The sequence below is a fragment of the Borostomias antarcticus genome, assembly GCF_949987555.1.
Source record: "Borostomias antarcticus genome assembly, chromosome: 8".
NCBI lineage: Eukaryota > Metazoa > Chordata > Actinopteri > Stomiiformes > Stomiidae > Borostomias > Borostomias antarcticus.
In genome coordinates, this window is record NC_140241.1 from 1,489,104 (window position 1) to 1,505,749 (window position 16,646).

The 16,646-nt window shown below is 40.3% G+C and overlaps 1 protein-coding gene across 1 annotated transcript; it reads right to left on the reverse strand.

Annotated features, from left to right (window-relative positions):
- Nucleotides 1-15,615, reverse strand: LOC311312120 (GTPase IMAP family member 8-like; the record flags this gene model as incomplete). The annotated part of the gene is made up of 6 exons (XM_084441990.1): nt 15,578-15,615; nt 13,536-13,613; nt 11,237-12,016; nt 5,452-5,505; nt 3,536-4,416; nt 1-6 (listed from the first exon to the last, which is right to left on the reverse strand). Exons 2-6 carry the CDS (start codon nt 13,537-13,539, stop codon nt 1-3), a joined length of 1,725 nt encoding a protein of 574 aa, XP_084298116.1. The 5' UTR covers nt 13,540-13,613; nt 15,578-15,615.
- Between the last annotated feature and the right edge of the window lie 1,031 nt (nt 15,616-16,646).

Below are 16,646 nucleotides of genomic sequence, written 5' to 3' on the forward strand. Positions count from 1 at the left end.
TTAATTCTGACAGTGGGAGGCGAGGGTACTGTTAACACGTTAATAATATACAATGGCTGGTGCGATCTGCAGCTGGAGGAGAAGAGGCATGATTTATGGGAAGTTGAAACTGAAAGTTTGCTACCGAGGTGAAGTTGGTTTCAAGTTGGATTGCCTATTCAACCTTTCACGCTTTGTCGCAGGGTTTAGAGACAATGCAACGGTCTCGATGTTCATGTAACGGTAGTACTCTTGTCTGCGTTGTGTTCAACAGTTCGACCCATGTGAAGGGTTTGCCCAGGACGGGAATCCAACTCCCGGTCGACAAGATATTCCGCTTGATGTCCCTCTTAAAAGGCACATTCAGACATTATAGATATATTCAGATATGCAGTCGTGTCGTCTTATTTCCCCGACTCTTCCCTATAGGCTTAACACGGTGTTTAGATGCAAATGCAATGGTCTTCAGAACCGGTCGCTTAATTCTTTATTTCCAATCTACCTCCTTAAATTCCAATCTCTTCTTTCCACATTCTCCTCCTCCCTATCTGCTGCTAAAGCTGATTTCTTCAGCTCTAAAAACCTCTGCTTCCAATCCTAAAGAACTATAACCCTAACGTTTGTCCAGCAGATGGTGCTATTGCTTCACATTCAGTCATATCTCAATTAATCAACCTCCATGGCATTACCAGACCTCATAGTGCTGGCCTGGTCGCGAGATTACTTTTCGAAGTGTAGCAAGAACACCATAGAGGTTAGGGTTAGGGCGAGGGTCAGGTGTAGGGTTAGGGTTAGGGTTAGGGCGAGGGTCAGGTGTAGGGTTAGGGTTAAGGTAAGGGAAATAGTAACTTTTTATTCAACAGCCTCAAATATTAGATTTATATGATATGCATTTTTATGATATTAACATAACAGTGACAGTGTCCACAACAATGCTTTAATAATCGTATGTAGCTGTTCCTAATAACGTTCCTAGTAATGTAAAAGTAAATTACAGCTGATGGAGTTAAACTTTGGTGAACTTTGACCGGCGAATTCGCAACCTCAACCAATAGCAAAGACATGTGTGTGGTTGACCCCAGCGCTGGCTCTACATGCTAGTGATTGTGTAGTTGATTGCGACTGTAAGAATAACAGAAGTAAAAGGAAACATTACACAGCACAAGGTTCACTCTTCATTTTATTTTTTTAATTTGCTCAACACATCAACTTTCTACCCATCCTCATCTAACCCATTTCATTTCAGTAAAATTCACAAAGACAGATGACCTAAGGATGACCAAAAGGTCAGGTACAGACCTGCAGCTGCTTCTCAGCCCTGGACTATAAGTGTACATCTGCTTCATATCTTACTGTAGTTACATTTACCAGTAATGAACAAAAAGAAAAGAAAAACAATGTAAAAGCATTTCTACACATCTTAGCTAGTGCTATCATTAGTATTAATATCAGTGTGTGCTCCGTTGATGCCCACGTCTTGGTGTTGCTAGCAGGACTTTTACACATGTATCTTTTTCCATGTACAGTATTTGTGTAATACGAGTATCTGGATTAGGCATGCATGTGTTTATATGCATGTGTTATTACCTAACAGGAAGCAATACAAAAGTGGTATAAACAAGTAGAACATATTGAATGATATATATTCACACAGTGTAATTAATTAATTATCCAGAAACCTCAAACACCTTGAAAAAATATGTAAAAATATTAACTAACCCTACTGTGTCCCATTTTATCCATATGTTGGACACTAAGCATAATACTTACTTTATTCTTACCACAATGCACTGATTTATACAAGTCTTCTGTATGTTGTCAATGATATGGATAGTTGGTCAGAAGCATGCACTTACATGCTTACATTCAAAGCCATTGTACTAATTCAAGTTACAAAATATATTATATATATATATATATATATATATATATATTTATATATATATATAAATAAAGTGTGACTATATATGTATGTATGTATGCATGTATGTATGTTTGTATGTATGTATGTGTATATATATATATATATATATATATAATATATATATATATATATATATATATATATATAATATATATATATATATGTGTGTGTGTGTGAGTGTGTGTGAGTGTGTGTGTGTGTGTGAGTGTGTGTGTGAGTGTGTGTGTGTGTGTGTGTGTGTGAGTGTGTGTGAGTGTGTGTGTGTGTGTGTGTGTGTGTGTGAGTGTGTGTGTGTGTGTGTGTGTGTGTGTGTGTGTGTGTGCTCTAAATCTGCTCTTTGTTCTGTTGAGTTTAGCAGACATTTCCTGTTTAGTTGTGCCGGGGCGCCGTCTTCCTGTCACACAAACACAGCGCACTCAACTTCCTGTCACACAAACACAGCACTCAATGATGTCACAGGAAGGAGGCAGCAGCTCGCTGTGGTTTGACGTTAGTGAGAAGAGAGATCTTGTTTCACCAGAGACGCGGAGGTCAAAGGTTCAGCGTTACTCTCTACCCACATCACAAAAAAAGACTCTTCCCCAGCGAAAGCTCAGTCGCCCCTCCCTCACTATCATCAGTAGTATAAATCATCCTAACGACGGTCATGGTCATAATCAGAGCAAATACAGTTGATGCTGCACAAAATAGGCTTTTCCCACTCAGAGGTGAATTGCATCTGTCTCCCAGGTGTCTGTCCTCTTTGAGAGAGAGCTGAGAAAGATGCAGCCAGAGCAGTTGGACAATAAGGCCAATATTCTGATAACAAGGTAAGACCAGTCCTTAGGGAGGTCACTAGGAAGACCTCACTCCACATAACACACATACTGTGCACACACCTAATGTTAACACACATTCAAATTCAGATTTCTTTAACACAGCAGACTACAGAGTATTAACAGCTTTTACCAGATACTAGGGCAACACAATTATGACAAAAATGAATAATTGTGATTATATGCCTGATATTACAATTGTGATTATTACATGTGATTAATATTTCACATTTAAATGCATCCTTCATATATACTGTATATATATTTTTTAAATCAGAGAAATGTAGAGGTCATAATTAGGATTATAATTAATGCACAGTTAATTGTGCAGTCCAACCAGATACATGATTTCACATCTTTTTTTCTTTATTTTTTTTTACTTCCAAAGAGCTTTAACAAAATCCATCCCACCATCAAAGACTTTGACCGGAGCCTTGACCACCTCCACAACTCCTGCCTTTAATTCTTCTCCTGCGGTCCCTACAAGAAGTCCTGGTACTTCAATAGCATTGTCAGGCTTTCCTTTATTTTCTAAGTGTGCTATGCCACCTTTCACCATGCCTACAGGAACATCCACTGCTGCCTTCACCAGGCCCACTGCTGCACCACCTACAAAAGCTGGAACCGACAACGCTACCCTCCCCAAAAACAGTAATGGGTTGTTGTCGTTCTCCCTCTCCTTTTGCCTTTTCCTCTCCCGTTCTCGGTCCTCCTCCTCCCTTCTCCTCCTCTGTTCCTCCTCCCTCTTCCTTTCTTCCTCTCTCCTCTCCCACTCCCCCCTCTCCTCCTCCCTCCTCCGTTGCTCCTCCTCACGTACCTTCCTTACTTGTTCTTCAAACTTCTTCATGTCCTCCTCTCTTTTCCTCTCCTCCCTCCTCCTGTCCTCCTCTCTCATCTTTCTCTCCTCCTCCAGCCTACGTCTGTTTTCTTCCTCAAACCACTTCCTGTCCTGCTCACGTCTCTCTTTCTCTCGTCTCTCCCACTCCATTCTCATGGCCTCCTCTCTCTTCCTCTGTACCTCCTGTTTTTTCCTTTCCTCCTCCTGTCGTTTCCTCTCTTCCTCCTTCCTCTTTCTCTCTTCCTCCTCTTGAATCTTTCTCTGGGCCTCCTCGTACATCTGATCGGTGTAGTGCTGTCCCCCATTGGCCTTTACCATCTTATCTATCTTGGCCAGCAGACGGGTCACCTGTGTCCGGTCTTTGCTTTTGTTGTTAAAGGCGTGGTATCTTCCCTGACACTCGCTAACTAGCTGAGTAAGCGCTGTGCTTTTCTCTATATACTCCTCCAATGGTACGCCGATGGAGTCTTTACCAGTGAACAGAACCATAGAGTATTTCAAAGCCAGCTTGGAGAAGGTCTCCTGAATCCACTTCATGGCCTTCTGTTCCTCTTCGGTGAACCTCACACCCAGCCTGATCACCAGCAAGAAGACGTGGGGACCGGGGACCGTCATGTAGACGCACTTCACGATCTCCTCCTTCAGCTCCTGATTGGTCAGCGACGTGTCGAAGAGCCCGGGCGTGTCGACCACATCCACTGTTCTTCCGGACACTTTGGATTGGTGTTTCTTGGACTTCCTGGTCACGGATTCAGGTGAGCACTCCTCTGTGAACTCCTCCGTGCCCAGGATGGTGTTCCCAGAGGCACTTTTGCCCACGCCGGTCTTACCCAGGAGCACAATCCGCACAACAGATCCAGCTGCAGACATACATGATATGAACATCAGTTAGTAAACCACAAAGATTTTGTGGAAGAATTGCTTTAAATACCAATTAAAAGAGTAGTAAAGGGAAAAATCATATTTAGCCCTGTTTTAAGGTTACTTATGATCATATACATTGGTTCAGATCAAAAAGTTGACAAAACTAGCACTTTTGAGAAAGTCTGATAATTGCTCTACCACTGTTTTGGTCATACAATGGATGTGGGTGGGCACCTTGAAAAATCTTTCAAAAACATGTCAAACTCTCGATTTCAAAGACAAGAAACTCACAGAGGTGTTAGTTGGCGTTATGTATATGATCATAAGTAACCTTAAAACAGGGCTAAACAACCATTTTCCCTTTACTACTCCTTTCAGGTCTAATATTTATAACAGGTTAGCAATGTTGGCTTTAACATTTGATAACCAGCATTAGTGTAGTACTGTAGCGTCTATCTGGTAGCTAATATTATTGTTGAGGTAGCTAGCTAGATAGACTGTGTTGCATTGCGTGGTAGAACAGAATGATGTCCAGCTGGAGGTGCTCTTCCATTCACACACAAGCACTTACCCCAAACAATGCAACCCCCCCTGAACTAGCTAATGTTAGAGCTTTCCAATAACATAGGCCTACATAATCAGGTATCAATGAATAATCATGCATGTTGTTAATTTAATTTTTAGGTTTTCCGTAGCAGAGGTTTTGGACATCATTCAACAAGACTCCCCAGTCTTGTCTAACTGATGAACTGGAATTCATATTATTTTTGTATTTTAATCTATTTTACGTGCACTTTGTATTATTTCTATGGCATAGAAATTGTAACTTTTTCAGGACTTTTAGAACTATAATTAGAGCAACAAGGTAAAATAATGATGTAAAAATATTTTACAAAGTAAAATACATTTTTACGAGGTAAAATAAATGTGACTTTTTTGGTAGAGCCACATGTGTGAAGGATAGACATAACAGAAGAAACACCTGCTGAGTCATCACAAACAGCCCTTTAGAAGAATAAAGGACAACTCACCCATTTTGTGAGTAGTTCTGTGGACGTTTGTGTATCTTGTGTATGTTGTGTAAACTGTGGACCTTAATCTTCTTTAACCTGTTGAAGAAACAGTAGCAAATGATATGCCAGCAACATTCCATGAAGGATGTTGTATACAATTGCTTTTGTACAGTAGAAAAATCTAAATGCTGAACATATAAAATTGCCCTGATGATGCATTACTATGGATACCATTCAATGCTGTAATCCATAAATGCCTCACCCAGTCCCCACCTGGCTTGGTAGGATTCATTGTATATTGTTGTAACATGAACATGGCATTTTCTCTCTAATAATAGCAAGCCAAATATGCAAACTAACATTTTAACAGTTAATTAACATTTTATTAGGGGGAGAAAATGAACAAAAGAGGTCCTGGCAAATTATCCCCTGCCACAAAAATAATTAATTGTAATAATAATTCAAAGTAGCAGTAGCCTTCTTCACTGGAGTAGTAGTAGTAGTAGTAGTAGTAGTAGTAGTAGTAGTAGGCCTAGTATTTTTTATTTTTTTTTACACTTCAGATTTAGCTAATAAAACGATATGTGTTAGGATGGACCTGGTCAGCAGCTGGATTCACAGCAAGGAGGCGGTGGTACAGTATGGTGCAACCAAAAAGGTGTTTTATTCACCAACAAAAACGACATGACAAAAAAGCTATTTCATGTCCGGTTATGTATTGAACATAAGTCTGGCTCCGCAGGTGGAACCCACCATTGCCCATGCAGAGCAGCCGACCCTGCAGGACAAGAATATAAATTCGGGACCTCTGCTGTCCCTTTGATGGGTGACAAAAGCGTCCCCGAGATCAACGCACATTTGAGTGATTTTAATGAGTTTGCAGGTAGTCCAATCCCCAAAGACCTGGACGATCCAAACACAAACATACACTGAGACAGTGTCCTTTATACTTTTGACAGTAATAGCAAATAAACAAGGAGAATTAATGCGTTCTTATCTTGGTGAAAAGGCGTCTCTTTCATACAACTCTGGGCGTACTGCCAACTTGTCCTTCTGCTCTTTAAACGTATCTGTGGTCTCTCAACGTATCTTGTTCCACTCCCACCTCAAACACTGCTTCATGCTGCTACATCCTCCCTAACCAGATTCTATTGCTTGGATATAGGTTTTGCACTTTCTGTGACCTTTCACTGCTTGCATCTGCACCTGCACCTGCACCTGCACACACACACACACACACACACACACACACACACACAGGCACATGCACACGCACACGCACACGCACACACACACACATATATACGATCTGAACTGAAATGTTTAAAGGAAAGCTGAAACACTGTCTGAAAGAGAACCAACCATGTAACCACTGATCAATGACCCTATGTACAGGAATGGGTACATACACACGCACACACACATTTGTATACACACGTTTACACACACACACACACACACACACAAAATTACACGCTGTTTATGTTATGTGGTCATGGATCTGTGAAGTGGTAATGTGATATAATTGTAGGATGTAGTTTTTAACTGCTGCATGTTTTGTGTATTAATGTATGTAATTGTTTTAAATTGTTTTGTTTTTTCTAGAAAAGCCTAACTAGGGACTGGGGTTGCAAATCAGCCAATTGTCTAGAAACCTTTCATGCAACACATTTATTGACAACATGTTCTGAACAAGCAAAACAGCCTAAAGAGTCTATGTCAAAAAGTATTTGCCAAAGCAAAACATAAAGACAGTTTATATGTTCCAAAATGTCAGCTAACATTAAGAAATGCATATAAAAACTGTTGCAACACTAATAGTTAGGCTCGTTATTGCATCCTTCTTGCAAAGGCTGATGGGAAACCTACCTAGTAATTGGTCCCAGTAAGGTTGTCCAGAGACCGCATGAGATCTGCCTTCTCAGTTGTGAACTTGCCTATTTCTTTACACTCATCTTACTCATTTATTCATTTTATAGCCTCAATCACATTACTGATCCGATAATTACCCAATTTACTACACAGGAAATATAGTACCAAAGTAATCAGTCAGTGAATGGAAAGACAAAGACCAGAATAAGAATCTTTTTCACCAACCTGAATGAGACCACAGTTAGTGCCTGTTCCTTCTGGTGATCAGATGAGAACTGCCTCTAGTCAAGCAGCCTGGAGACTTAGTATAAGAAAACATTATTTCAGTTTAATTCTGACAGTGGGAGGCGAGGGTACTGTTAACACGTTAATAATACAATGGCGGGTGCGATCTGCAGCTGGAGGAGAAGAGGCATGATTTCTGGGAAGTTGAAACTGAAAGTTTGCTACCGAGGTGAAGTTGGTTTCAAGTTGGATTGCCTATTCAACCTTTCACGCTTTGTCGCAGGGTTTAGAGACAATGCAACGGTCTCGATGTAACGGTAGTAGCCTACTCTTGTCTGCGTTGTGTTCAACAGTTCGACCCATGTGAAGGGTTTGCCCAGGACGGGAATCCAACTCCCGTTCGACAAGATATTCCGCTTGATGTCCCTCTTAAAAGGCACATTCAGACATTATAGATATATTCAGATATGCAGTCGTGTCGTCTTATTTCCCCGACTCTTCCTTATAGGCTACTTAACACGGTGTTTAGATGCAAATGCAATGGTCTTCAGAACCGGTCGCTTAATTCTTAATTTCCAATCTACCTCCTTAATTTCCAATCTCTTCTTTCCAAATTCTCCTCCTCCCTATCTGCTGCTAAAGCTGCTTTCTTCAGCTCTAAAAACCTCTGCTTCCAATCCTAAAGAACTCTAACACTAAAGTTTGTCCAGCAGATGGTGCTATTGCTTCACATTCAGTCATATCTCAATTAATCAACCTCCATGGCATTACCAGACCTCATAGTGCTGGCCTGGTCGCGAGATTACTTTTCGCAGTGTAGCAAGAACACCATAGAGGTTAGGGTTAAGGCGAGGGTCAGGTGTAGGGTTAGGGTTAGGGTTAGGGCGAGGGTCAGGTGTAGGGTTAGGGTTAGGGTTAGGGCGAGGGTCAGGTGTAGGGTTAGGGTTAAGGTAAGGGAAATAGTAACTATTTATTCAACAGCCTCAAATATTAGATTTATATGATATGCATTTTTATGATATTTACATAACAGTGACAGTGTCCACAACAGTGCTTTAATAATCATACGTACAGTAGCTGTTCCTAATAACGTTCCTAGTAATGTAAAAGTAAATTACAGCTGATGGAGTTCAATTTTGGTGAACTTTGACCGGCGAATTCGCAACCTCAACCAATAGCAAAGACATGTGTGTGGTTGACCCCAGCGCTGGCTCTACATGCTAGTGATTGTGGAGTTGATTGCGACTGTAAGAATAACAGAAGTAAAAGGAAACATTACACAGCACAAGGTTCACTCTTTATTTTTTAATTTGCTCAACACATCAACTTTCTACCCATCCTCATCTAACCCATTTCATTTCAGTAAAATTCACAAAGACAGATGACCTAAGGATGAAAGGTCAGGTACAGACCTGCAGCTGCTTCTCAGCCCTGGACTATAAGTGTACATCTGCTTCATATCTTACTGTAGTTACATTTACCAGTAATGAACAAAAAGAAAAGAAAAACAATGTAAAAGCATTTCTACACATCTAAGCTAGTGCTATCATTAGTATTAATATCAGTGTGTGCTCCGTTGAGGCCCACGTCTTGGTGTTGCTAGCAGGACTTTTACACATGCATCTTTTTCCATGTACAGTATTTGTGTAATACGAGTATCTGGATTAGGCATGCATGTGTTTATATGCATGTGTTATTACCTAACAGGAAGCAATACAAAAGTGGTATAAACAAGTAGAACATATTGAATGATATATATTCACACAGTGTAATTAATTAATTATCCAGAAACTTCAAACACCTTGAAAAAATATGTAAAAATATTAACTAACCCTACTGTGTCCCATTTTATCCATATGTTGGACACTAAGCATAATACTTACTTTATTCTCACCACAATGCACTGATTTATATAAGTCTACTGTATGTTGTCAATGATATGGATAGTTGGTCAGAAGCATGCACTTACATGTAAGCCATTGTACTAATTCAAGTTACAAAATATATTATATATATATATATATATATATATATATATATATAAATAAAGTGTGACTATATATGTATGTATGTATGTATGTATGCATGTATGTATGTATGTATGTGTATATATATATATATATATATATAATATATATATATATATAATATATATATGTGTGTGTGTGTGTGTGTGTGTGTGTGTGAGTGTGTGTGAGTGTGTGTGTGTGTGTGTGAGTGTGTGTGTGTGTGTGTGTGTGTGAGTGTGTGTGTGTGTGTATGTGTGTGAGTGTGCGTGTGTGTGTGAGTGTGTGTGTGCCCTAAATCTGCTCTTTGTTCTGTTGAGTTTAGCAGACATTTCCTGTTTAGTTGTGCCGGGGCGCCGTCTTCCTGTCACACAAACACAGCGCACTCAACTTCCTGTCACACAAACACAGCACTCAATGATGTCACAGGAAGGAGGCAGCAGCTCGCTGTGGTTTGACGTTAGTGAGAAGAGAGATCTTGTTTCACCAGAGACGCGGAGGTCAAAGGTTCAGCGTTACTCTCTACCCACATCACAAAAAAAGACTCTTCCCCAGCGAAAGCTCAGTCGCCCCTCCCTCACTATCATCAGTAGTATAAATCATCCTAACGACGGTCATGGTCATAATCAGAGCAAATACAGTTGATGCTGCACAAAATAGGCTTTTCCCACTCGGAGGTGAATTGCATCAGTCTCCCAGGTGTCTGTCCTCTTTGAGAGAGAGCTGAGAAAGATGCAGCCAGAGCAGTTGGACAATAAGGCCAATATTCTGATAACAAGGTAAGACCAGTCCTTAGGGAGGTCACTAGGAAGACCTCACTCCACATAACACACATACTGTGCACACCCCTAATGTTAACACACATTCAAATTCAGATTTCTTTAACAGCAGACTACAGAGTATTAACAGCTTTTACCAGATACTAGGGCAACACAATTATGACAAAAATGAATAATTGTGATCATATGCCTGATATTACAATTGTGATTATTACATGTGATTAATATTTCACATTTAAATGCATCCTTCATATATACTGTATATATATTTTTTAAATCAGAGAAATGTAGAGGTCATAATTAGGATTATAATTAATGCACAGTTAATTGTGCAGTCCAACCAGATACATGATTTCACGTCTTTTTTTCTTTATTTTTTTTACTTCCAAAGAGCTTTAACAAAATCCATCCCACCATCAAAGACTTTGACCGGAGCCTTGACCACCTCCACAACTCCTGCCTTTAATTCTTCTCCTGCGGTCCCTACAAGAAGTCCTGGTACTTCAATAGCATTGTCAGGCTTTCCTTTATTTTCTAAGTGTGCTATGCCACCTTTCACCATGCCTACAGGAACATCCACTGCTGCCTTCACCAGGCCCACTGCTGCACCACCTACAAAAGCTGGAACCGACAACGCTACCCTCCCCAAAAACAGTAATGGGTTGTTGTCGTTCTCCCTCTCCTTTTGCCTTTTCCTCTCCCGTTCTCGGTCCTCCTCCTCCCTTCTCCTCCTCTGTTTCTCCTCCCTCTGCCTTTCTTCCTCTCTCCTCTCCCACTCCCCCCTCTCCTCCTCCCTCCTCCGTTGCTCCTCCTCACGTACCTTCCTTACTTGTTCTTCAAACTTCTTCATGTCCTCCTCTCTTTTCCTCTCCTCCCTCCTCCTGTCCTCCTCTCTCATCTTTCTCTCCTCCTCCAGCCTACGTCTGTTTTCTTCCTCAAACCACTTCCTGTCCTGCTCACGTCTCTCTTTCTCTCGTCTCTCCCACTCCATTCTCATGGCCTCCTCTCTCTTCCTCTGTACCTCCTGTTTTTTCCTTTCCTCCTCCTGTCGTTTCCTCTCTTCCTCCTTCCTCTTTCTCTCTTCCTCCTCTTGAATCTTTCTCTGGGCCTCCTCGTACATCTGATCGGTGTAGTGCGTTCCCCCATTGGCCTTTACCATCTTATCTATCTTGGCCAGCAGACGGGTCACCTGTGTCCGGTCTTTGCTTTTGTTGTTAAAGGCGTGGTATCTTCCCTGACACTCGCTAACTAGCTGAGTAAGCGCTGTGCTTTTCTCTATATACTCCTCCAATGGTATGCCGATGGAGTCTTCACCAGTGAACAGAACCATAGAGTATTTCAAAGCCAGCTTGGAGAAGGTCTCCTGAATCCACTTCATGGCCTTCTGTTCCTCTTCGGTGAACCTCACACCCAGCCTGATCACCAGCAAGAAGACGTGGGGACCGGGGACCGTCATGTAGACGCACTTCACGATCTCCTCCTTCAGCTCCCGATTGGTCAGCGACGTGTCGAAGAGCCCGGGCGTGTCGACCACATCCACTGTTCTTCCGGACACTTTGGATTGGTGTTTCTTGGACTTCCTGGTCACGGATTCAGGTGAGCACTCCTCTGTGAACTCCTCCGTGCCCAGGATGGTGTTCCCAGAGGCACTTTTGCCCACGCCGGTCTTACCCAGGAGCACAATCCGCACAACAGATCCAGCTGCAGACATACATGATATGAACATCAGTTAGTAAACCACAAAGATTTTGTGGAAGAATTGCTTTAAATACCAATTAAAGGAGTAGTAAAGGGAAAAATCATATTTAGCCCTGTTTTAAGGTTACTTATGATCATATACATTGGTTCAGATCAAAAAGTTGACAAAACTAGCACTTTTGAGAAAGTCTGATAATTGCTCTACCACTGTTTTGGTCATACAATGGATGTGGGTGGGCACCTTGAAAAATCTTTCAAAAACATGTTAAACTCTCGATTTCAAAGACAAGAAACTCACCGAGGTGTTAGTTGGCGTTCTGACATATAATTTGCCATAAAATAAGATTCTAGTTCATCTGGAAAGACTTTTTTAAATATTTAGCATAGAACTATTTAGTCGCAGTACATACCTGTGTAAACTTCCGCAAACTAAGTAGCCTAGCAACATAAACGATAGCTACCATAAGTAGTTCCGCTTGCTGAATCCCCTCTGTGGATTGATCTACACATCTACAACGGTCGCGTCAATACAAGTCAATGGATTACATAAAATACATAAAATGATCAATAAAACCCTACAGGATTCATACTTTGCGGCAAATTTGATGTCAGAACACCAACGGACACCAATTACCACCTCGGTGAGCTTCTTGTCTTTGAAATCGAGAGTTTAACATGTTTTTGAAAGATTTTTCGAGGTGCCCACCCACATCCATTGTATGACCAAAACGGTGGTAGAGCAATTATCAGACTTTCTCAAAAGTGCTAGTTTTGTCAACGTTTTGATCTGAACCATTGTATATGATCATAAGTAACCTTAAAACAGGGCTAAACATGCATTTTCCCTTTACTACTCCTTTCAGGTCTAATATGTATAACAAGTTAGCAATGTTGGCTTTAACATTTGATAACTAGCATTAGTGTACTGTAGCTACTATCTGGTAGCTAATATTATTGTTGAGGTAGCTAGCTAGACAGACTGTGTTGCATTGCGTGGTAGAACAGAATGATGTCCAGCTGGAGGTGCTCTTCCATTCACACACAAGCACTTACCCCAAACAATGCAACCCCCCCCCCCCCCCCTGAACTAGCTAATGTTAGCGCTTTCCAATAACATAGGCCTACATAATCAGGTATCAATGAATAATCATGCATGTTGTTAATTTGTTTTTTAGGTTTTCCGTAGCAGAGGTTTTGGACATCATTCAACAAGACTCCCCAGTCTTGTCTAACTGATGAACTGGAATTCATATTATTTTTGTATTTTAATCTATTTTACGTGCACTTTGTATTATTTCTATGGCATAGAAATGTTAACTTTTTCAGGACTTTTAGAACTATAATTAGAGCAACAAGGTAAAATAATGATGTAAAAATATTTTACAAAGTAAAATACATTTTTACGAGGTAAAATAAATGTGACTTTTTTTGTAGAGCCACATGTGTGAAGGATAGACATAACAGAAGTAACACCTGCTGAGTCATCACAAACAGCCCTTTAGAAGAATAAAGGACAACTCACCCATTTTGTGAGTAGTTCTTTGGACGTTTGTGTATCTTGTGTATGTTGTGTATACTGTGGACCTTAATCTTCTTTAACCTGTTGAAGAAACAGTAGCAAATGATATGCCAGCAACATTCCATGAAGGATTTTGTATACAATTGCTTTTGTACAGTAGAAAAATCTAAATGCTGAACATATAAAATTGCCCTGATGATGCATTACTATGGATACCATTCAATGCTGTAATCCATAAATGCCTCACCCAGTCCCCACCTGGCTTGGTAGGATTCATTTTATATTGTTGTAACATTAACATTTTCTCTCTAATAATAGCAAGACAAATATGCAAATTAACATTTTAACAGTTAATTAACATTTTATTAGGGGGAGAAAATGAACAAAAGAGGTCCTGGCAAATTATCCCCTGCCACAAAAATAATTAATTGTAATAATAATTCAAAGTAGCAGTAGCCTTCTTCACTGGAGTAGTAGTAGTAGGCCTAGTATTTAGTATTTATTTATTTTTTACTTCAGATTTAGCTAATAAAAAGATATGTGTTAGGATGGACCTGGTCAGCAGCTGGATTTACAGCAAAGAGGCGGTGGTATGGTGCAACCAAAAAGGTGTTTTATTCACCAACAAAAACGACATGACAAAAAAGCTATTTCATGTCCGGTTATGTATTGAACATTAGTCTGGCTCCGCAGGTGGAACCCACCATTGCCCATGCAGAGCAGCCGACCCTGCAGGACAAGAATATAAATTCTGGACCTCTGGTGTCCCTTTGATGGGTGACAAAAGCGTCCCCGAGATCAACGCACATTTGAGTGATTTTAATGAGTTTGCAGGTAGTCCAATCCCCAAAGAGCTGGACGATCCAAACACAAACATACACTGAGACAGTGTCCTTTATACTTAAAACAGTAATAGCGAATAAACAAGGTGAATTCATGCGTTCTTATCTTGGTGAATAAGCGTCTCTTTTTTATACAACTCTGGGCGTACTGCCAACTTGTCCTTCTGCTCTTTAAACTTATCTGTGGTCTCTCAACGTATCTTGTTCCACTCCCACCTCAAACACTGCTTCATGCTGCTACATCCTCCCTAACCAGATTCTATTGCTTGGATATCGGTTTTGCACTTTCTGTGACCTTTCACTGCTTGCATCTGCACCTGCACACACACACGCACGCATACACACACACACACACACACACATATATACGATCTGAACTGAAATGTTTAAAGGAAAGCTGAAACACTGTCTGAAAGAGAACCAACCATGTAACCACTGATCAATGACCCTATGTACAGGAATGGGTACATACACACGTACACACACATTTGTATACACACGTTTACACACACACACACACACACACACACACACACACACACACACACACACACACACACACACACAAAATTGTATGCTGTTTATGTTATGTGGTCATGGATCTGTGAAATGGTCATGTGATATAATTGTATGATGTAGTTTTTAGCTGCTGCATGTTTTGTGTATTAATGTATGTAATTGTTTTAAATTGTTTAGTTTTTTCTAGAAAAGCCTAACTAGGGACTGGGGTTGCAAATCAGCCAACTGTCTAGAAACCTTTCATGCAACACATTTATTACGACAACATGTTCTGAACAAGCAAAACAGCCTAAAGAGTCTATGTCAAAAAGTATTTGCCAAAGCAAAACAAAGACAGTTTATATGTTCCAAAATGTCAGCTAACATTAAGAAATGCATATAAAAACTGTTGCAACACTAATAGCTAGGCTCGGTATTTCATCCTTCTTGCAAAGGCTGATGGGAAACCTACCTAGTAATTGGTCCCAGTAAAGTTGTCCAGAGACCGCATGAGATCTGCCTTCTCGGTTGTGAACTTGCCTATTTCTTTACACTCATCTTACTCATTTATTCATTTTATATCCTCAATCACATTACTGATCCGGAAATTACCCAATTTACTACACAGGACATATAGTAGGCTACCAAAGTAATCAGTCAGTCAATGGAAAGACAAAGACCAGAATAAGAATCTTTTTCACCAACCTGAATGAGACCACCTCCTGTTCCTTCTGGTGATCAGCTGAGAACTGCCTCTATTCAAGCAGCCTGGAGACTTAGTATAAGAAAACAATATTTCAGTTTCAGTTTCATTCTGACAGTGGGAAGCGAGGCTATTGATAGGCTACTGTAAACAAGCACGTTAATAATACAATGGCGGGTGCGATCTGCAGCTGGAGGAGAAGAGGCATGATTTCTGGGAAGTTGAAACTGAAAGTTTGCTACCGAGGTGAAGTTGGTTTCAAGTTGGATTGCCTATTCAACCTTTTTGTCGCAGGGTTTAGAGACAATGCAACGGTCTCCGTGATGTTCATGTAACTGAACTAATTTCCAATCCCACATTCTCCTCCTCCCTATCTGCTGCTAAAGCTGCTTTCTTCAGCTCTAAAAACCTCTGCTTCCAATCCTAAAGAACTATAACCCTAAAGTTTGTCCAGCAGATGGTGCTATTGCTTCACATTCAGTCATATCTCTGATATTCATTTTTGCCCTGTTGGCAAAGAGTTGGAACATTTAACTGCTATAGCCTACCTGCAGGTCAAATTAAAAATAAATGTTTATATATAAGCACACCGAAACTAAAAGTTGATTACATCTGTACATTTCTCAATCACTTTGAGATGATAACAAAAAAAGACTGAGACTGAGATTGAACTTTGAGCTGATGACATCAAACTGAGACTGAGATGTATTGACCTTTGAGCTGATAGAATGAAACTGAGAAACTGACACTGAGATGTATTTAACTTTAAGCTGATACTGTAACATGTATCTGAGTTTATGGAACCAGAATAAGACTGAGATGTATTAAACTTTGAGCTGATAGAATGAATCTGAGACTGAGATGTATTTAACTTTAAGCTGATACTGTAAGATTTAACTGAGTTTATGAAACAAGAATAAGACTGAGATGTATTTAACTTGGAGTTGATACTGTAACATGTAACTGAGTTTATGGAACCAGAATAAGACTGAGATGTATTGAACTTGGAGCTGATTTTTAAACTTATTTTTACTGTGTGAGAAAGGTCAGCGGTCTCAGCTTCAGAAGGTT